Source organism: Pyrus communis, chromosome 13 (genome assembly GCF_041283825.1).
Source record: "Pyrus communis isolate YQ-2024b chromosome 13, ASM4128382v1, whole genome shotgun sequence".
Taxonomy (NCBI): domain Eukaryota; kingdom Viridiplantae; phylum Streptophyta; class Magnoliopsida; order Rosales; family Rosaceae; genus Pyrus; species Pyrus communis.
In genome coordinates this window covers 1838207-1860201 of record NC_142577.1, presented here as the reverse complement: position 1 = coordinate 1860201, position 21995 = coordinate 1838207, and the positions used below count along the sequence as shown (strand labels likewise).

General features: G+C 39.5%; 1 protein-coding gene and 1 pseudogene across 1 annotated transcript; both read left to right on the top strand.

Annotated features, from left to right (window-relative positions):
• Window positions 1-896: 896 nt before the first annotated feature.
• LOC137735953 (beta-galactosidase 11-like) lies at window positions 897-14211 on the top strand (annotated as a pseudogene).
• Window positions 14212-17946: 3735 nt separating this feature from the next.
• LOC137738181 (uncharacterized) lies at window positions 17947-20910 on the top strand. Its single transcript, XM_068477807.2, has 3 exons — window positions 17947-18304; window positions 18890-18963; window positions 20573-20910. Exons 1-3 carry the CDS (start codon window positions 18053-18055, stop codon window positions 20655-20657), a joined length of 411 nt encoding a protein of 136 aa, XP_068333908.2. The 5' UTR covers window positions 17947-18052; the 3' UTR covers window positions 20658-20910.
• Window positions 20911-21995: the final 1085 nt, after the last annotated feature.

Here is a 21995-nt window from a genome sequence, read left to right as displayed (position 1 = left end):
TTTTTGGGAGGAGAAGAAAATTTTTTGGTTTGAACTGTTGCTTCTGGGTTTGAACTGTTGTAGTCATGGGAGAGAGGGGGAGAGTCTAATTCCCTATTTTTTGAATTTTCACGGGTACCGTTTTCATTAACTTACATGTCTTTCTCAATCTGGTCTCACACCAAGTCCTTTCTGATAGATTCATTTTTAGCCGTTCAAATTTAATCATACTGTCCACACGCACCGTTCGCAAAGCTCTGTCCGCACCTTAGAAATGGAGAAACAAGGTATCATGTTGCCATAAATAGGCCAATACTAATTTAGGCCCAAAAAGGTTTTGTAAACACTGCGTTCTTTTCTTCGTTCTTTTTTTAGTTTACACAAGCAATATTTGAGAGGGGAGAATTGAACTAGAACTTGAATAAAAGGAGGAAATTTTCTAATCAACTTAGTTACAAATTCATTGCACGTTTTTTCATTGTAGACCATTTGTCTCTTTTTCTAACAAAAAAATTAAACTCTCGTAAGGATTTTTATCTCTATAATGATGTGAAAAATGATTGACCCCAATTGCATGGAAATAGATTAAACACCAATTAACAATGGGTGCTTAATTTCTAAAAAAAAAGGGAACAAGTTCTTGTTTATTAGTTATAACTTACTTTTACATTCCAGCAAATGGTTGTGCTTTCCTCCCTCCTAAGACAAACATCAAAGCAAACAACTCAAGCAATTGTAAGAACACATGGAAGGTTGTAACTGAAAGTCAAAACTGATACGACTACCATCCATCTCTCCCTTATATATCATTGTCTTTCATGGAATTTCTCAGCAAGGTTCTGACTACCACCTCCTTCTCTGAAGGAGGACCAACAAGTTTCTTGCTCGAATCAAAATAAAGAAGCATCGTATACACAATGGCGGTACCTATCAGTCGAGCCTTCTTGATTGCTCATGTTTCAGTTGTGATTGCAGCCACGCTAGTCCATGCCAAAGGCTATGGACATCATGCACATGGTGGGTATCATCATCGTCATCAGAATCAATCATTGCAGGTTGGCCCAATGACATATGATGGAAGGTCACTGATTATCAATGGGAAACGTGAGCTTCTGTTTTCGGGTTCAATCCACTACCCGCAAAGGACTATAGAAATGTGGCCTGATATTCTCGAGAAGGCCAAACACGGAGGCTTGAATGTGATTCAGACTTATGTGTTTTGGAACATTCATAAACCTGTGCAAGGGCAGTTCAACTTTAAAGGAAACTATGATGTGGTGAAGTTCATCAAGCTTGTGCAAGAACACGGAATGTATGCTACCATTAGGCTTAGGCCGTTCATCCAATCTGAATGGAATCACGGAGGACTTCCTTATTGGGTAAGGGAGGTCCCCGGAATCATATTCCGCTCTGATAACACAGCATACAAGTACCACATGAAGAATTATGTGGATATGATTATGAACAGGTTGAGAGAGGCGAAGCTCTTCGCTCCACAGGGAGGCCCGATCATTTTGGCGCAGATTGAAAATGAGTACAACATGGTCCAGCTTGCATATAGAGAATTGGGAAACAGTTACGTGAGGTGGGCAGCAGAGATCGCGGTGAATCAAAACATTGGAGTGCCATGGATCATGTGCAAGCAGAAGGACGCTCCTAATCCAGTGATTAATACTTGCAACGGAAGGCATTGCGGAGATACTTTCACAGGCCCTAATAAACCCAACAAGCCATCTTTATGGACTGAGAATTGGACTGCTCAATACAGAGTATTTGGCGACCCTCCTTCTCAAAGAGCAGCAGAGGACATTGCATTTTTCGTTGCACACTATTTCTAACCAACTACTATATGTACCATGGTGGCACAAATTTTGGAAGAAGAAGTTCTATTTTCGCAACCACCCGTTACTATGACGAAGCTCCTCTCGATGAATATGGTTTGCCAAGGGATCCCAAGTGGAGTCACCTTAAGGACTTGCACAAGGCTTTGAAGCTTTCCAGGAAGGCTTTGCTCTGGGGAGTTCCGGGAGTCCAAAAGATTAGGGTAGACACTGAGGTTCATTTCTATGAGATGCCAGCGACAAACACCTGTGCTGCTTTCGTGACAAACAACAATTTCAAAACTGAAGCAACTGTCAATTGGAGGGGTGTGGATTATTACCTGCCACCACGTTCCATTAGCATCCTCCCGGATTGCAAGACTGTGGTTTTCAACACTCAGAGAATTGTTGCACAACATAATTCAAGGAACTTCATTTGATCAAATGTTGCAAACAATCTCAAATGGACCAAGTATGTAGAACCAATTCTTAGCGCCCTTCAGGTTCCAGTCAATAACCCGACTCCACTGGAGCTATACAGCTTGTTAAAAGATACCACAGACTATGCATGGTGCTTGCACTTAGTCCACAAGACTTGCCCATGAAGGAAAGAATTCGACCAGTTCTCCGAATCGCAAGTCTTGGTCACACAATGCACGCATTTGTCAATGGTGAATATATTGGTTTTGTGCACGGGAGCCACGAGGAGAAGAGCTTTGTTTTCGAGAAACTAGTTCCCTTAAAGGTTGGGGTCAACCAGATTTCTCTGCTTGCGATGACAATAGGACTCCTGGATAGCGGAGCCTACATGGAGCACAGGTATGCAGGGCCTAATCTCGTAACAGTCCTAGGGTTGAACACCGGAACATTGGACCTCACGCAAAACGGATGGGGGCATCAGGTGGGTCTGAATGGAGAAAAGCTTCAAGTGTTCACTGAAGAGGGATCGAAACAAGTTCAATGGCATAAAACAAAGGGAGTAGCAGAGGGTCTCACATGGTACAAGACTTATTTTGATGCTCCAGAAGGCAATGACCCTGTTGCTATTAAAATGGCTGGAATGGGAAAAGGAATGATTTGGGTGAATGGTAAAAGCATCGGGCGTCACTGGACGTCCTTCCTGTCTCTTCTCGAAGAACCAACTCAAGTTGAGTACCACATCCCAAGGTCCTTCATTAATCCTAATCAAAATCTCCTTGTTGTGTTGGAGGAGCAGCCAGCCAAGCCCAAACCCATTGAGATCCTTACCGTCAACAGAGATACTATCTGTAGTGTCATCACTGAATATCATCCACCGAATGTGAATTCATGGGCAAGGTGATGCGAGAATTACTTGACACTCAAATTAAACCCTCGTTTGACAATTGTAGTAGAATGAATAAGTGAGGGATCGTTCTAGACCGGGGATTAGGAGGGCTTGCTAAAACCTTCTAAATTGACTTAAAAGCATAAACACAAGTTTAAAACACTAATTAATGCGAAGAATACAAAACTAAAAGTAAGAAAGACTTAGACTAAGACTTCAACGAAATAGGGGGGAATTGGATTTGGACGAATTTAAACTAAAATGGATACTTGGAAACAAAACAAATTGTAAATATGGATAGATTGTAAACAAGTGTTGTGAAATTAGATGGTTGGTGAATTAGCTAGAGGTTCTTTCTCCACACATGATATTTATGCATATGAATCAATTTCCAGTTATTCCTTCATTGAATTATGAACGACAATGCCCCAAATTAACCGTGACATCACTAGTTAACCCTCAGATTTTCCTTATATTATTGGATTGGATGGCATCATTCGACAACCCAAAATATTCTCAAAAGTTCCCTACATGTCATCATAATAGAGATACCATCGAAGATCATTAAGAATAATGAAAACCATAAGCATTGACAAAGCATTTGCAACTATGACATCATGTTACTCATGCTAAGAATTAAACTTAACGCGATCGTGACAAGCGACCTTCACTACTTTCAAGTATAAGTTAATAACAATTATGTGAAACCTTCTTAAACTTTAGCCACATATTCATGCATGCTAATTAAGTGTCGACCCTCAATCAACAAACACAAATAAGTTAATCATCAAATAGTTAAGCCAATTGCATTCACGAATCAAGAGTTCATAACCGGAATTCATCAATTCATATTACATAAATAATCATGGTATTGAAATCACCCCTAGCCAAAAAGGGTTTAGTTCCTCATAACTTTGAAATCAAAGAAACACCTAAACATTCCAACAACTCAAACTTGAATTGTATGAACGTTTAGGCACTCTTCTCTTCCATTCCTCATATTACAAAACAAAGAGAATTGAATTTAAACATTGAAATCAAAGAAACGCGTAAACATTCCAACAACTCAAACGTGAATTGTATGAACGTTTAGGCCCTCTTATCTTCCTCTTTATTGTGGCACAAGGACTAAAGGATGTTGTTGGTGTGTTGAATGGATTGGGGGATTATGGAAATGGATGAGGAGTGGTGGAGAAAATGGAGAGAAACTCACGGCTAGGGAGAAGATGGAAGTGTTTGTGGTGTGTTGTGTATGAAATGAGATGATGTTTGAATGAATGAATGCAAGGGTATTTATAGGAGGAGTGGAGATGTATATGGCTATTTGTTTAAGGTGTTTGTGGTTGCAATGATGAAGAATTGCATGTGGAAATAAAAGGGAAAATGTGGTGAAATGATGAAGTAGGAAGGTGGAAATGCATGTGAGATGTTGGAAAGGAAATGGGAATATGAGTAGGCCATGGCATGGGAGTTGTTTTGTTGGTGTAAATGTGCCATGGTTGCAATGATGAAGAATAAAGGGTGCATGTGGGGTGGAATTGAATGAATGCAAAGTGAATGAATAATGAAATGAGTTAAAGAGGGAGAATGTGGTGAAATGATGAAGTAGGAAGGTGGAAATGCATGTGACTTGTTTGTGGAATAAAGAATGAATGGTGGAATGATGAAGAGTTGCATAAAGAATGCATGTAGGGTTAGCTAGGTTGGCTTTGTTTGGGTGCATGTGTGTTAATGGTGGTTTTGCATGTGAATTGATGGATTGTTTTTTATGGAATGGATGGTTCTTTGCATGGCTTTTGAAGTGATTGTGGGCTTTGGAATTGGAAGGAAATGCATGGCCTTGGGGTTGGTTTAAGAGAGAATGGGCTAGGCCCTTTGTTTTATGTCCAAAATGAATACAAGGCCTTCAAATTCGTCCAACACTTTGGCTCCAATCATATGCTATCCATTCCAAGCCCAATTTTGCTCCAAAATGCTCCAAAATGCATCTTTTTGCTTCCTTAGCCATATGAACCTAAAAACACACGAAAATGGCTTAAACTACTAAAACAACTATGAATTAACAATATAGATGCACGAAAACAAGCTAAGTAAGTCGCCTAAATATGCTCCTATCAAACTCCCCCACACTTATCTTTTGCTAGTCCTCGAGCAAAACAGAATAAAAACAAATAAACAAAACGACACTAAACACGTAAAACACAACCTACACCTTCCAACAATCGTTTCAGGGATTTCCAATGCACATGACAAGTTAAAAATTATTATTCCCACAGAATTTAGCCATCTTTACCCTTAAGTACATTCTTAATCATAGTCACCACATACTAGTTCACAATTAAGCATTTAAAACCATGTTTTGAATGTAGTAACATGCCTTAGAGAATTTGCTCAATTCCTTACAAGATATGCACTCAATTTTCACTCAGATTTTCTAACTACACACCCTAATCTAGTCATATGTGAGAAGATTGATGTAAACATGAAAACGAACATTCACATATATGTATCACAAAGAACGCAATTTTTGGAGTTAATAAGTGACACCATATGCGAGAACCAGTGACACCATATGCTCATACCAAGTTCAAACTCCACAAATTGAAACACATAACACTCAAGATTGAAGTCACGAGTTGTAATGGGGCTTGGGGCGTGTGGATAACAAAGAAGGGATATGGAAAACAAAGGTTCTTAAAGAAATAGTGAGCAAGGCAATTGAATCAACTTAGAATTCACTTTTGAATGAAAACTCAACTTTGGAACAAAAAAGGAGACAATTTAGGGCCAGAATTGGTGTTTTGAGCCCTTTCTTCAATCACTCATTCTTTCATTTTTCAAGCTCTTTTTTCTTTCTTTCTTTCTTTCTTTTCTGTTTTTCTTTTCTGTTGAAACTCAAAACATACTTAAGAACAAGCATTCCTTCCCCCACACTCATTTTCTTGCATAATGTAACTCAAAAGGAATTCATTTAAGTTATGCTCACTATCTTTTAAGAACAAGGGTAAGGACGGTCATATTCTAGGTTAGGTGAAGATAAAGTGGGTTAACAAAGAACATGGGCTAACATGGCTCAACGGGGGTAAAACTTACAACATATACGAAATATGGGAAGTGAGGCTATTTGGCTATGGTGGCAACTACACAACTTCATCTTGATATATGTTATGCAAATCAATAACATGCTTTGAATGAAATGGGCATGAGTTCTAGCATTTGGAACTATATGATGAAACGCCTTCTAAGTAGTAACCAAGCAAAGAATAATGAGATCATGCAACAACTTTGGAAAACAAGAAATCACAGATTATACTCTCCAAAGAACGTTATAGGCTCAAGTCTCTCAGGGTTGTAGCGTTTGTTTGAGTTCCTTCCTTCAAGCATGTTACATAACTAATTTTTTTTTTTTATGATTGCATGTGAAGTCATACATTATAACCATAACCAAGCATATACCAAGAGTAAATCAAACTTTTCTCCATGTTTCTAACTCTTTTTAACAGTCATGCAATTAGAAACCAAATCCTTATCATTGTGTTGGAAGGTGACCTACGACACAAAAACGACTCAAAACACTCTTTTTAGGCTTTTCAAAACATGTTTTTCAAAATTTTTATGTGATTTTCGAATTTTTAAGTCAAAACACACTAAACACACTTAAAAACAGCAAGAAACAACATTTGAAGTTATGGTGGATAAAACCCTACGAATTTGCATCAAAACACTTTAGTAACTCCCCCACACTTAAATCAAACATTGTCCTCAATGTTAAAAACCACACTAAACACAAACAAACATATAAATAGCAATTAAACATACTAAACATGGCAGAATGTATCTAACAAAGAGAAGAGTTTAGAGATGCAAATCTGGTTATGGAGTGTTCGTTCCATCTTCTCCTTGGTGATTTCAGTGAGGCTTGGATCTTTGTGATTCCACAGGCTTACTCTTGAACTGCGCTGCTCCCATCGTTGATTTTCCTTTGTGCTACTCTTGAACTGGGCAGCAGGCTTCCTTTGGTCTCCCCCGAAGGTCTGAGCTTCCTCCTCTTATCTGTTTCTTTGTTCAATCTCTCCAATTCGTATTGAAGAGGGTTAGAGGATAGCTCAGCAAAGCTAGGTAAGCAACCAGGGAATAGAGTCTAGATAGACTCCAAGTGCCGGCTGATTGCTTCTTTCACTTTGCCATGCAAGTAATATCAAGGACAAAGGAAAAGACAGGGAAAGAGCATGATATGAGATACCTTTGCTTTTGCCCTTTATGATATGAGATACCTTTGCTTTTGAAGAAGCGGTGAATGAATCAGCACATGTATTTGTGGTGTTGTTTCCTCCTGGGTCATCTGTACTCCAGGCATCTGGTATCATCTTTGGGGAAGAAGAAAGAATGGAGTATTTCGAAAGGCTTTGCTGGGAGTGCGCCCTCAGAGGTGAGGAAGAGTTGGGCATTTTCTTCAGTTCTGTCTTGCCATAAAAGATGAAGGTCGACATATATAGGGAATTCAATAGCAAGTGGTGATACTGTTCTTTTACCGTTGTCGACAAACATTTTGATCCCGCAAATCCGGCTTTTTGGAATAGTGACGACTCTTCGATCTTTGAAGACGCCTCTTCGATAAAGCTGCACGCGTTTTCTGAAAAGCAGATAAAGCCTCGCCGAACTTTGCGCTTGTCGGCTAAAGATGTGTAGTTGCGATGATGGCCTCCACGTGTTGAACGCGTTTTCTGAAAAGCAGATAAAGCGTCGCCGAACTTTGCGCTTGTCTTCCGGCTTTTTGAATCGGTGGACGCGTTGCCTTGGCTTTTTATAGAGCTATCGATCACCGCCAACTTACACACTCTGAAGATTTGCCATTCTTGAAACTCGTCTCCGGCCCTTTGAAAATCTACTCCGTCCACCCCTTCTCTTTTAACTTCGTGAACAATGGCTAGCTCATCCAACCCATCGAACCTTTGCTTAGATTTGAGTCTAAGCAGTGATCCGGTCGCGTCTCGTCAGGGTAAGGTATGGTGCCCGTCTTTCTTATCTTCCCATGGCCCTCTTACAGATGAGGACTCTGTGATGACGGATCCCACAACGGCTACGATAGTGGCTCGGAACCTCCTCACTCCCAAAGACAGTCAGCTGCTTTCAGGACGGTCCGATGAGTTGGTCGTTCAAGAATCCCTGGCTCTGAGTGTTCAGTGCGCTGGCTCTGTGTCCAACATAGGCCAACGCCTTCTTGCTCGCTCCCGTCAGGTTGAATCCTTGATGGCAGAGGTGGAGAGTCTTAAACAGGAGATCAAACAACTTAAGTACGAGAACCGAAGTTTGCACGTGCTTGCCAACAATTATTCAACAGGCATGAAGAGGAAGCTTGATGAGCTTGATGACCGTCAACGGTTTGCAGCTTTCTTCCAGAGGCACCTTTTTCCTGGGTTATCCAGCGTTCCACCAAGGCTTGGGGCCTTGAATGATCTATCTTCGGTGCCTCCCGCTCCTATGCCTCTCGCTCCGATGCCTTCTGCTCCGATGCCTCCTGCTCTGATGCCTCTTGCTCCGAGAGTGTTACCACGTAGTGGGGCCTCACGTACACAACCTTTGTAAAGGCTCCATCTTTCTGCCATGTTTAGATACAATTGTAATTTATCGAAAAAATCAATGAACAAGCAAAAGTTTTATTTACTGTATTGGGTTGCCTCCCAAGTAGCGCTTGCTTTAACGTCGTACAGCCGGACGATGCTCCCTTGAAGGTTTATGGAACCCCACGGCATGGAGGGGTGCAAATACAATCTGTCTGACGAACCACTTCATGCTTTGGGTCCTTGAATGGAATGGGATAATGATCCTTTCTTTTTGTCGTGTTTTGCTTTTCTACATCAACACGAATTCTCCCACGACGTTGAATTCGATTAGGTACCTGCACCACACGAGGTAACAACCTATTAGTTGAAATGGGAATCGAATTTGGAATAGGTGGCTTACCTTTGTACGGCAAAGAAGTGGTAGCACAATGGACGGATGCACAAGGGTTGTTCATGGCCAATCGTGGTGCTTTCAAGGTTGGAGCCGTGCATTCCTTGTGCTCTACTCCAAGTTCCTTCTCGGTGGTAGTTCGAGAAACATCCTTCTTGATTTTTGTTGAATACTCCGTCCCTATGTGTTCAATTACATTAATGGCATAACAAGAACGAACATCATTAGTATTCTCAATCGATTCAGGAATCTTAAAGTTAATCATATCATCACCAAAGGTCATAGTGACTGCTCCCTTGGCCACATCAATCTTGGTTTGAGTTGTTTTCATGAAAGGTCGTCCAAGTAAGAGTGGTGATGATGGAGAGTGTGCCAAATCTTCCATGTCTAGGACGTAGAAATCAGCCGGAAAAATTAAATGGTTCACCTGCACAAGCACATCTTCCAAAACTCCTTTTGGATACGCGTTAGAACGATCGGCCAATTGTATAATTACACCATCTTGTTTTAATTCACCCAAATTCATAGATGCATAAATAGAATAAGGCATGACATTTATGGATGCACCTAAATCAAGCATGGCATGTTCAAAACGATTATGTCCAATCACACAAGGAATCGTGAAACTACCGGGGTCTTTGCACTTGGTAGGCAGTTTACGTTGCAAAACAGCGGACACATTCTCGCTTACCTTCACTACCTCTTTGTTTGCCCTTCTTCTCTTTGTATTGCATAGGTCCTTGAGGAATTTAGCATACTTTGGAACCTGTTTGATTGCATCGAGAAGCGGTATGTTCACTTGCACCTTCCGGAACGTTTCAAGAATGTCCTTCTCGCTTTCTTCCTTTTTTTCTTGCATGAACCTGCGAGGAAAAGGTACATTGGGCAGATTAGGATGTGAAGTACATGAATTTGAACTTAAATTACCTGATTTGGCCGAGTTAGGGTGATTGGGGGCCTGCGGCATTGGGTTTTTCACCCTTGCCGTGGGTGAGCTAGACACTTCCTCAGGTTGTGTCGTCTCTTCATCTACTTTCTGGGCAGATTTGGGATTGTTTGGCTCGGTCCCAACTTCTTTTCCACCCCTTAGGGTGATGGCCTTGGCGGATTCGAATCCTCCCTTTGGATTGACTGTGGTTGAGCTAGGAAGCTTTCCTTGCTCTCTAATCTGTCCAAGGAACTCAGAAATCTGCCCTATTTGTTTCTTCATATCCATCATCTCCTTCTCGTTATTTGCTATCCGGTTGTTTTGATTTTGCAACCCCTGCGAAATAGAGGTTAGTAATTGCATAGCTTGATCACTTTCCAAGGACGTACCTGAATGAGATGATGCCGAAGGTTGTTGGGGTTGTTGGGGTGCATACGGCTTGGAATAAAAACCAGGGGGGTTTGGCCTAAATCCTCCTTGTTGGGCAGCTTGTTGTGGCTCCCTCCATTTGAAGTTTGGATGGTCCCTCCATCCGGCATTGTAAGTGTTCGAGTATGGGTTGTTTTGATTTTGTCCTTGGAAACCAATTGCATTGGCAGATTCCCACCCACCATTCTCGATTAGTTGAGGGCACTTGTCAGATGGATGCCCTTGAATTGAGCACACGCCACAAACTTGGTGTTCTTGTGCTTTTGGACCAATCACAACCTGAGAAACAAGAGAAGTAAGATTAGCAAGTTGTGATTGAATTTCAGAAATAGCACTCACCTCATTTACACTTTGTTGCCGTGGGGCTTCCCTTTGGCCCACTCCTTCATATTGTTGAGCGTTGAGCGCTCGGTTGGCTATGAGAATCTTGGCATCCCTTGGTGTTTTGTCCACCAATGCTCCTCCCGCTGATGCATCAAGCATTTGACGTTCGATAGGAAGGAGGCCCTCATAGAAATATTGAAGGAGAAGTTCCTCCTTCATTTGATGTTGAGGACATGAAGCTACAAGGCCCTTGAAGCGCTCATAATAAGCCGGGAATGTCTCACCATGATTCTGTTGAATACCACTAATTTTCTTCCGTAAGAGAATCACTCTCGAAGTAGGGAAGAATTTCTCCAAGAAAGCACGCTTCATACTCTCCCACGAAGTCACAGTTTCCGGGGCTAGTTCGTAGAGCCAATCTTTGGCCTTGTCCATAAGTGAAAATGGAAAGGCCTTCATCTTCAATATACTCTCGTCCACAGTGACGGGGGTCATGCTCGAACAAACCACCTCGAACTCCTTCAAGTGTTTGTTGGGGTCTTCCATAGACAAGCCATGGAACTTCGGAATATGGTGTAACAAACTGGATTTGAGTTCAAACACCTCAGTCTTCCCCTCTGCAGCCGTGGGGTATTGGATACAAAGAGGCAATGCATTATCCAAACCCGAGGCCGAAAGCTCCTTGATGGTTCTATTATCTCCTGCCATGGCTTGTTCTTCTTCAAAAATCTGATCCGTGGGCTTTTCTTCTACACCTACTTCTTCTTCTTCAAGCCCAGGTTGTGGTGGAGGTTGTGGTGGCTCTTGTTGACTCCTCTTTCTCCTCAAAGTGCGTTCAAAATCACCGTCAAAGTCGGAGATGTTCTCTATAATAGGCCGAGAGCTACGAGTCATACACAGTACCTGAAAAACAAGAAAACAAACAAACTAAGAATCTGAAATAAGAATGCACGAAAAACAAAAAAAAATAAAAATAAAGACAAGGGACTAGCAAAGTTGCTAATCCCCGGCAACGGCGCCAAAATTTGATGCGAGAATTACTTGACACTCAAATTAAACCCTCGTTTGACAATTGTAGTAGAATGGATAAGTGAGGGATCGTTCTAGACCGGGGATTAGGAGGGCTTGCTAAAACCTTCTAAATTGACTTAAAAGCATAAACACAAGTTTAAAACACTAATTAATGCGAAGAATACAAAACTAAAAGTAAGAAAGACTTAGACTAAGACTTCAACGAAATTGGGGGGAATTGGATTTGGACGAATTTAAACTAAAATGGATACTTGGAAACAAAACAAATTGTAAATATGGATAGATTGTAAACAAGTGTTGTGAAATTAGATGGTTGGTGAATTAGCTAGAGGTTCTTTCTCCACACATGATATTTATGCATATGAATCAATTTCCAGTTATTCCTTCATTGAATTATGAACGACAATGCCCCAAATTAACCGTGACATCACTAGTTAACCCTCAGATTTTCCTTATATTATTGGATTGGATGGCATCATTCGACAACCCAAAATATTCTCAAAAGTTCCCTACATGTCATCATAATAAAGATACAATCGAAGATCATTAAGAATAATGAAAACCATAAGCATTGACAAAGCATTTGCAACTATGACATCATGTTACTCATGCTAAGAATTAAACTTAACGCGATCGTGACAAGCGACCTTCACTACTTTCAAGTATAAGTTAGTAACGATTATGTGAAACCTTCTTAAACTTTAGCCACATATTCATGCATGCTAATTAAGTGTCGACCCTCAATCAACAAACACAAATAAGTTAATCATCAAATAGTTAAGCCAATTGCATTCACGAATCAAGAGTTCATAACCGGAATTCATCAATTCATATTACATAAATAATCATGGTATTGAAATCACCCCTAGCCAAAAAGGGTTTAGTTCCTCATAACTTTGAAATCAAAGAAACACCTAAACATTCCAACAACTCAAACTTGAATTGTATGAACGTTTAGGCACTCTTCTCTTCCATTCCTCATATTACAAAACAAAGAGAATTGAATTTAAACATTGAAATCAAAGAAACGCGTAAACATTCCAACAACTCAAACGTGAATTGTATGAACGTTTAGGCCCTCTTATCTTCCTCTTTATTGTGGCACAAGGACTAAAGGATGTTGTTGGTGTGTTGAATGGATTGGGGGATTATGGAAATGGATGAGGAGTGGTGGAGAAAATGGAGAGAAACTCACGGCTAGGGAGAAGATGGAAGTGTTTGTGGTGTGTTGTGTATGAAATGAGATGATGTTTGAATGAATGAATGCAAGGGTATTTATAGGAGGAGTGGAGATGTATATGGCTATTTGTTTAAGGTGTTTGTGGTTGCAATGATGAAGAATTGCATGTGGAAATAAAAGGGAAAATGTGGTGAAATGATGAAGTAGGAAGGTGGAAATGCATGTGAGATGTTGGAAAGGAAATGGGAATATGAGTAGGCCATGGCATGGGAGTTGTTTTGTTGGTGTAAATGTGCCATGGTTGCAATTATGAAGAATAAAGGGTGCATGTGGGGTGGAATTGAATGAATGCAAAGTGAATGAATAATGAAATGAGTTAAAGAGGGAGAATGTGGTGAAATGATGAAGTAGGAAGGTGGAAATGCATGTGACTTGTTTGTGGAATAAAGAATGAATGGTGGAATGATGAAGAGTTGCATAAAGAATGCATGTAGGGTTAGCTAGGTTGGCTTTGTTTGGGTGCATGTGTGTTAATGGTGGTTTTGCATGTGAATTGATGGATTGTTTTTTATGGAATGGATGGTTCTTTGCATGGCTTTTGAAGTGATTGTGGGCTTTGGAATTGGAAGGAAATGCATGGCCTTGGGGTTGGTTTAAGAGAGAATGGGCTAGGCCCTTTGTTTTATGTCCAAAATGAATACAAGGCCTTCAAATTCGTCCAACACTTTGGCTCCAATCATATGCTATCCATTCCAAGCCCAATTTTGCTCCAAAATGCTCCAAAATGCATTTTTTTGCTTCCTTAGCCATATGAACCTAAAAACACACGAAAATGGCTTAAACTACTAAAACAACTATGAATTAACAACATAGATGCACGAAAACAAGCTAAGTAAGTCGCCTAAATATGCTCCTATCACAAGGAAGGACAACATTTTCCAACCTGTATTCGATGTTATCAAAACATCCGCAGACATCAAGTGTCCAAAGCACAAGAAGGTTGTTGCTGTTGAGTTTGCAAGCTTCGGTGATCCAGCTGGCGTCTGTGGCAGCTTTGTCTTGGGAAAATGCAACTCCCCTGTATCCAAGGAGATTGTTGAACAACATTGAATGGGAAAAACTAGCTGCTCTGTCCCGATTGATCACAAACTTTTCTCCAGCAAAAATGATGGTTGTCCTGACATCAAGAAGACACTTGCCATCCAAGTGAAGTGTGCTATATAACTATATAAGGTGTTATAAGAGCGAATTTATGTTTTCTGCCTTTGTGATTTCAATTGAAAATACTACTGCAAGCTCAAGCTTTATATTTCTTAGTAGTTTTGAGATTTTCATTACCTCCTCTTTTTAGGTCCGTAGGCCAAAACACGTAGAAAATAGAAATCGCTTAGTTATCTAATTACGATTAAACTAAAGAGACTTTCGGGATTGAATTAGCAGATTCATCTAATTAAGTAAAATATAGACATAACGCACATCAGAAACATATAATACACAAAAAAAATATAATGAGAGAGAGTGGGTTTGTGCAAGTGGCAAGTTTTCTTAGTCACCCCAAATCACAAACTCGTGGACGATTTCAGTGTTCTTGTGCTTTAGGTTCCAAGTCAGAAGCTTTAAGAAGAATTGATCATAACGAAATACGTAATTGCATTTTTCTATTTTCCTAGCAGTTCAATTCCATCGACAAGAGGAATAGTTAATAAAAATCGCACGCATAACTGTACTATGAAATTCACAAGAGAATTTAATAACACAGACATTGGCAGACCAAACGCGAACACAGAACAAACCTATGGAATCCAGAAAGGATCAAGTCCGTTATAATTTGTATATACAAAGCCCCCATATTATGCTTGTTAACTGATGACACCAACAAAATAACAAAAAGATCTGAAGGTTGTAGTGAAAAGTAAAACCAATCGAGATGAATCCAAATATAACCTTATCTATCACACTGCGTACTTCTGCTGTATTAAATTGTTTTTGCATCTTCTATGAATACTACCAACACCAATAAACTCAATCTCTAATGTTTAGTTACAAATTGCATAGTCCAAATGGCAAAAACAAAGATTTGTCTTGGGGGCCTTTGGGAAATTTAAATGAATTCAGAAGAAGCTAGCAGAGTCCATTAAACAAGGCACAGGTAGCTGAATGCCGTAGGTTTTTCCGTCGGGAAAGCTGTAAAGTTTTCGCTTTCCTTGGGATTCCGTTGGAATCATGAGCATGGGAAGTACATTGCGCCAGCGCCGCGTTGCACGATTATAGTCTTTTGCAAGAACAAGCCAATCCTTGCAAACCGTGGCGAATCGGATATGGTCAATGGGTTCCAACAACTTATGAAGAATCGAAAAGAGAAGGGGCAGAGGAAGACTTGCCCATCCTAACAATTGACTAGTCACGCTCAAGTTTAGTGGAGGAACCGAAATTAAGGACAGTAAAAGGAACAAGAGAGTGAGAAATTAACCTCAAATCTCAGACATCGGGAGTCAAAGACGTGTTTATTGAGAAGAAAGTCCGACGCCATTGTCATTAGCTCCAAGCCTCGAAGGTCAAATCTTAACCAAACCATCGACAATGAGGGAGTGAGATTCAGTGAAATGTTAGATTCCTCTGGAAAATGGATGGCGATGAAGATCATAGATTTTGAGTTTCTTCCTTGTTGTTTGGCTGTTGCCCGTTGGGTGTGTTTCAAAGTCTAAGTTTATTGACTTGCTCCTTCTTCCGATGTTTCCAGCCCCAAGGAAAACAAAATATATATCTAATTATTTAACGCCAAGCAAAAAATTAAAATAAATGCATAATATATGAGGAATTGCTATTTATATTAAGATTTTTCATTTATGAACAATGCTTCTTCTACTCGAGGATGATTAAAATTTCCTCCTCAATCAAACCATTCGTGAATGGTGGCCAAATTCACAAAACTTTGTATTTCTAATTGAAACCATTTCAATTGTAAATTATTTTTTAAAGATCATATCATATTTATTGAATTCTTTTTCAAAATTAATTTTTAATACGAATGTTTTCGATCATAAGCATTATTCTTTATTTATACTAAAATACCACCAAAACCAACCAAATCAAATTGATTAGTGCAATTTAGAGCTGATGTTTATAACGTAACACTAAAACTATATGAAAGGTTCAAAAAGGTGCTAGTTCTCACTTATAGATCCAGTCGACATGTAATTTTATTCAATCAAAACATCTGTTAATTTTATTCAATCATAACCACTGTGTGTGTGTGTTATGTTTAATAATTGACACTATTGTTGTCCTTAATTCATATATTTTAAGATTTATGAAACATTTGAGACGGGAAAAAACACAAAGCCCAAAGTAGGGCAAATTTGTAATTTTCTTTAGGAGAAATTAAGTTCTCATCCCTAATCTCATGAAATTTTCTTTGTTAAGTAAAGGAGAGTGAAAAGGCAACGTAGTCTTCTATCACACAAAAAAATTGATGGGCAATAATGTAATTTCATAGATCCAAATTTTACCCTTTTTTTTAATAAAACCTCATCTATTGGTGATGTTAAAATATCTCTAATATTTAAAATTAAAAATAATAATAATAAATAAAAAAAACCAAAAACCAAAAACAAAAACCTTCCACTTCCCCACGTGCTCTCTCTCTCTCTCTCTCTCTCTCTCTCTCTCTCTCTCTCTCTCTCTCTCTCTCCTTCTCATTTTCTAAAAAAATATGTTCATACACACAAAATGTATAGGCAAATGCTAGTTGTTATATAGTATTGATTTCAACCTCATTGGTTTTAAGTTTTTAAACAATGTCCTTTGACTTTGTCCACATGTCATTTTTTTAATTGAGTTTTCTTTTCAAAATTGTATTATTCATTTTCACATATCCTTTTGTTGGATTGTGTTCGGGAAAGTTGACCTAGTTGGCCTAATTTTTAGGGATTTAAAATTTGAAAATTTTTATGAGTTATATTACCTTTATGGTTAGCAGTGTGTTAATCAACCTCCATTGCGCAACCGCTTGTAGTAAATGGCCTCCCTCATCCCTCAAATCTTTGCCTACGCCTACAATTTCCCCATTGGGATCGTCCAAGCCTAGAGCATAGTGTTCCCTAATGCCTACGTCTCAACAGTGCACATTGTGTTAAGTTGGGTGGTGGCGTACAAATGATGCTGAGTGTTTCTTGGTGAATTGTACAATTTTCGTACATTATTTTTTTTGGGTACATTCTCTTTCAAGGTGCAAACACACACACAGTGGTTTTAGCATTGATTAGGGCAATATTTACGTGTGTATATGCTTTTCCTTGGGTGGTCTTTGTATTTTTTTAATTGTTTGTTGAGCCGAAAATAGTGGGTACATTCTTTTCCTTGTGTTTTAAATGTACCCATGAGTTTTTTCTCTCACCCCTTTTTATTTGGGTACGTACATTGTTGTGTTCATGCAGGAGTACATTTTTGTTGTTGTCAAGTTCATGGGTGCATGCATGCAATATGAATTTACTGGGGGTACATTATTTCGCTAGACACTACTCGGTAAAATGTGCAAAACTTTGTGCACAATTGTTTGTTATGTACATTGTTTTTAGTCTCATAATCCTTGAGATTTTTACCATTTATAATCCGATAATTATGAGATTTTCAATTTCATAAATGGTGAGATTTGTTAAATACAATTTTAAGTTAAAAGAGAAAATAATTGACATAAAATATATTAATGCTAATATGCTGACGTGTACAAAGTCAAAGGATTTTGATCGATCGAAATATAAAAATCAATAAGGTTTTAGTTAAAAAACATTGGTGACTAGCATCCAAAGTATCCATTTTTTTAGTACAACAATATATTTTACACTAAAAAGGATGAGAGTTTGATTAAGCCATACAATAAGCACCTAAATTGATATTGAATTCGCCATCAATATTCAAATCTAAAATCTCTTACTTGGGCAAATCTGTGATTAAACCAAAAAAACAGTAATGTCTTCATTTCAACGACAACGTTTCAAGCAGTTTAAGCTTTTCGTATCTTCACACCAACGACGCCTCCCACTCCGCTCTCTGGTGCCATTGCACTTGTTTGCCCCGGTCTCAGCTGAACTCATACCAAAATGGTGTTGTTGATGACAATGCTAAGAAGCAGCAGAGGGAACGCCTCCATCTTTGGCACGAGGAGGTGGGCCCATATCGCGGCCATGCCTCCACCGATGGGTGGAGCGATGCCTCAACCTAACATTTCACCGCCACCGTTAGTTCTGCCAGAGTCCGATAGGGACACAGAGGATAATAACAACATCGGGTTCGGGTTCCCGAGTTTCTTGTTCGGTGGATCCATGGAGCTCATGGCTGTTCCCAAGAGGAAGGTATATATGTCTGTACTTGGGGTTTTGGGGTTTTATGGGTTTTGGGGTTCTGGGTTCTGGAATTTATGTATCGGATCATTTGTTTAGATTAAAAATGAATTCTTTTTGTTTTCGTTTGAAATTGGCAAATGGGTTTTCAATTCCATGTTATATTGTTTGCTCTGATGATTTTATTTGGCTTGTGTATGGTAGAATTGCTTGTTCTTTACTATTTTAGCTTGTTTTTTTGTGAATTTTACTTTTAAATTTTGGTAATGAAAAGATATTTAGTGCTTATACCAGTAGAAATCCGATCTTAACGTTTTGATTCGTGGTAAGGAGGATTGTTTATATTTTATATTTCTTTCATACTATGGTTATCATTCTTGAAGGCAATCGTCCCCGGTTTGATTCATCGTCTTAATCTTTCATAGATGCTTTTTGTTTTCATGTTTTTTGTTGCTTGTTGAAGATTTAAAATCGAAGCTGGCATGTCATGCATACTATAACTTTGATGTTTCATTTGCTTTTTTTGTTGTCATTTGTTATTGTAATGCACTTTTGGAAGATGCGGAGATTTGATATTTAAGGATGTATATCGTGCAGACTTCTCCCCACAAGAGAGGCATAAGAAATGGCCCAAAGGCTCTGAAACCTGTCCCAGTGATAGTTCGATGCAGGTAAGTGCTTTGTGACTTATGTAAGCTTTTCATTTCAATGAGGATGTAGTTCTGGAAATATTTCTACTGTACTATAATGAAATATAGTTGAATAGTTAGCTGGAGGTTTGAATTGCTATTGATAATTTGGTTGCGGATTATCGGAGAGAACTACAACAACAAACAACAACAAAGTCTTATCGCACTAAGTGAGGTTGGCTGTATAAATACTAGAATGCCACTCTACTCGGTTTTGCACCAAATTTTCCGTTAGCTCCAAGTACTCCATGTCTTTTCTTAAAGTCTCCTTCCAATTCTTCTTAGGTCTTCCTTCACCTCTTTTGCCATGAGCCTGTATCTAATAATTGCATTTTCTAACTAGAGCATCAATAAGTCTTCGGTTCACATGTTCAAAACACCTTAACTGATTTTCTCTCATTTAATGATCAATTGCAGCCACTTCTACTTTAATTCGGATATCCTCCTTCTTAATCATGTCCCTTCTCATGTGCCCACACATCTAACGAAATATTCTCATCTCCGCTACACTCATTTTGTGCACCTGGTGACACTTGGCCAGCATTTCGTGCCATAAAGCTTGCTGGCCTTATTGCCGTCTTATAAAATTTTCCCTTGAGCTTTAGTGACATATACCATGCACACAACACACTCGATGCACTCTTCCATTTCATCCATCCATCTTGTATTGTATGGTTGAGATCCCATCCAATTTTCGTTCTTTCGCAAGATAGATCCGAGGTTGCGAAAGCATTCGCCTTTGGTACATCTTGATCTCCAATGCTCATACCTATCTCATTTGGACCCATCCGTGCTGAACTTGCACTCCATATACTATGTCTCTTTGACCTACTTAAGCGAAGACCTTTAGATTCCAACTGCTCTCGCCAAAGGTTAAGCTTCGTATTTACTCCCTCTTGCGCTCGTCTATCAGCTCTATATCATCTATGTAAAGCATACACCAGGGTTATCATCTTGAATATCCCTCGTTAAGTCATTCATTACCTTTGCAAAAAGGTAAGGACTTAAAAGTCGTGGTGTAATCCTATGATTTTGGGGAAACTTTTAGTTTGTCCTTCATGAGTTCTTACTGCAGTCCTTGCTCCATCATACATATCCTTTATTGTTTGGATATATGCTACTCGACTACTTTAATTATTAATGACCCTCTGTTGACCTGGTATAGAAAATGTCGGTATTGTTTGTGTGACTTCTTAGACATTTGAAGTTTATGGTTGATTTAGAATCCATGTCTTGAGTCGATGAAATAATTTTTGTTTTGCTTTGCCTGCAAACCGCATGGAAAATGATTTGACAAATTCGGGAAACGCACGAAATGAACAAAGTTAGCTGTTTATGTTTTTATTGGAGATGCATTATAATTCTTAAGCCGTTCTTGTAAATTGTTAAGAAAAGATATAATATTGTTTGTCACAAAATATGAGAACTTGTATGTTCTTATGTTTTTCGCTTCTTGTTCGGTAAACCCGGAACCTAATCTCGTGACAACCCAGTATGTAGTGTAGTTGTGTACGATTTTAGCTTATATTTGCAATGAAATTCAGCATATAGAAATAAAATAGTAACTTTGTCGTGTAATGTTTGGTTGCAGGGCTTGTGGTCGTGTCAAGCTACCACACTTCTATTGTTGTAGCGGTAGGGAAAATGCCGGTGAGCATGATGGCTCAAGAAGTTGAGATTGAAGTCTATAGAGCACCCAACTGTAGTAGATGTGTAGGATAGAGAGGTTGAAAGTGTTTCAGACTTGAGAATCGATCTGCAGCTTTCTATGTCGAGTTTGTTCTTTCTTTTCCCTTACCAGTATAAGTTTATATCAAATGGCTTCTTTCTTTTTCTGTTATTGTGCAAAAACTGAGAGATGTGGCAGGCCTTTAAGCAAAATAAACGAATTGGTGTTGTTCACTGAATGAAAGGCAATTTTTCTCCTCAGGTGTTGTTCGTCCTTCTAACATCTCTCCCCTCTAGGCCCTCTAAATCATACCCTAAAGGTGTAGGGTGAGGTTGCGTCACTTGAGCAAATGTATGAGAAATAACAGAATGTGTTGCACCACAATCAATCAATACTCTAGCAAAATAACCAACAATATTTAACATACCCATGATCAAGTCAGGATTATTCTGAGCATCCTGGAGAGAAATATTGTGGATACGCCCCTGGGTCTGTTGTCGTCCACCACGACCTCTGCTAGTCTGACCACCATGACTCTGCACATTACGCCCCTGACTAGGCTGACTAGAATGCCTTGAAGATCCTGCACTACTAGAAGCAATCTCTCCCTGCTGAGACTGTCCTCCTTGGTACCATTGAGATCCACCCGTTGGAATGGGAGGATACGACATATAACCTCCAGAATACTGAGGATACCCACTCTGGGAATAAGGATCCTGGGAATACGGATACTGCCCACAAGTGAAACATCCACTGCTGCCTCTCCTACATTCTCTAAAATGCCGATTATTACATCTGCAGCAAAACGGAGCTCTTCCTCTACTAGCGTCCCCTTGTCTCTGGCCTCTAGGACCCCCAGAAAATCTACCACCTCTTCCCTGACCAGCGGCACTAAAACCTCCGCTGGAAGAACTGGAACTGGCTCCTCTTCGCTTAAAACTCTGAGTCTTGCGAGGTCCTTGAGATGCTTGACCTTTATCTTTATTGTCTTTCCTTTGATTGCCATCATTTTCCTCTTCCTCACTCTCACTAGGCATATTCTCATAATCCTCAATCCTCAACAAAATCTCATAGAACTTCTGATAAGTATTGCAAGGAGTAGTGGTCACCATAGAACACCACTTCTTCTTAGTACCCAATCGGAAATGACGAAGCATCTCAACCGAATTAGCAGCAACCTTCGGATGATAACGAGACAAGTCAGTGAATCTCCTGTCCCCACCAGGATGCCGATTCTTTACCTAAGAACCATGAAGTCGTCCCTACCCACCTTTCAAAAGGAAGATTCCCTTGACTTTCCAACACTCGAAAAGTCTTTTCAATATGCTCAAGCCACAACTCAGCT

What these genes read in the sequence shown, in the direction of transcription:
- LOC137738181 (XM_068477807.2), top strand. Translation starts at nt 18,053, where the DNA reads ATGGTGTTGTTGATGACAATGCTAAGAAGCAGCAGAGGGAACGCCTCC. An exon ending in TGGCTGTTCCCAAGAGGAAG is followed by an intron (nt 18,305 to 18,889) that starts GTATATATGTCT and finishes TATATCGTGCAG; the next exon opens with ACTTCTCCCCACAAGAGAGG. An exon ending in CCAGTGATAGTTCGATGCAG is followed by an intron (nt 18,964 to 20,572) that starts GTAAGTGCTTTG and finishes GTTTGGTTGCAG; the next exon opens with GGCTTGTGGTCGTGTCAAGC.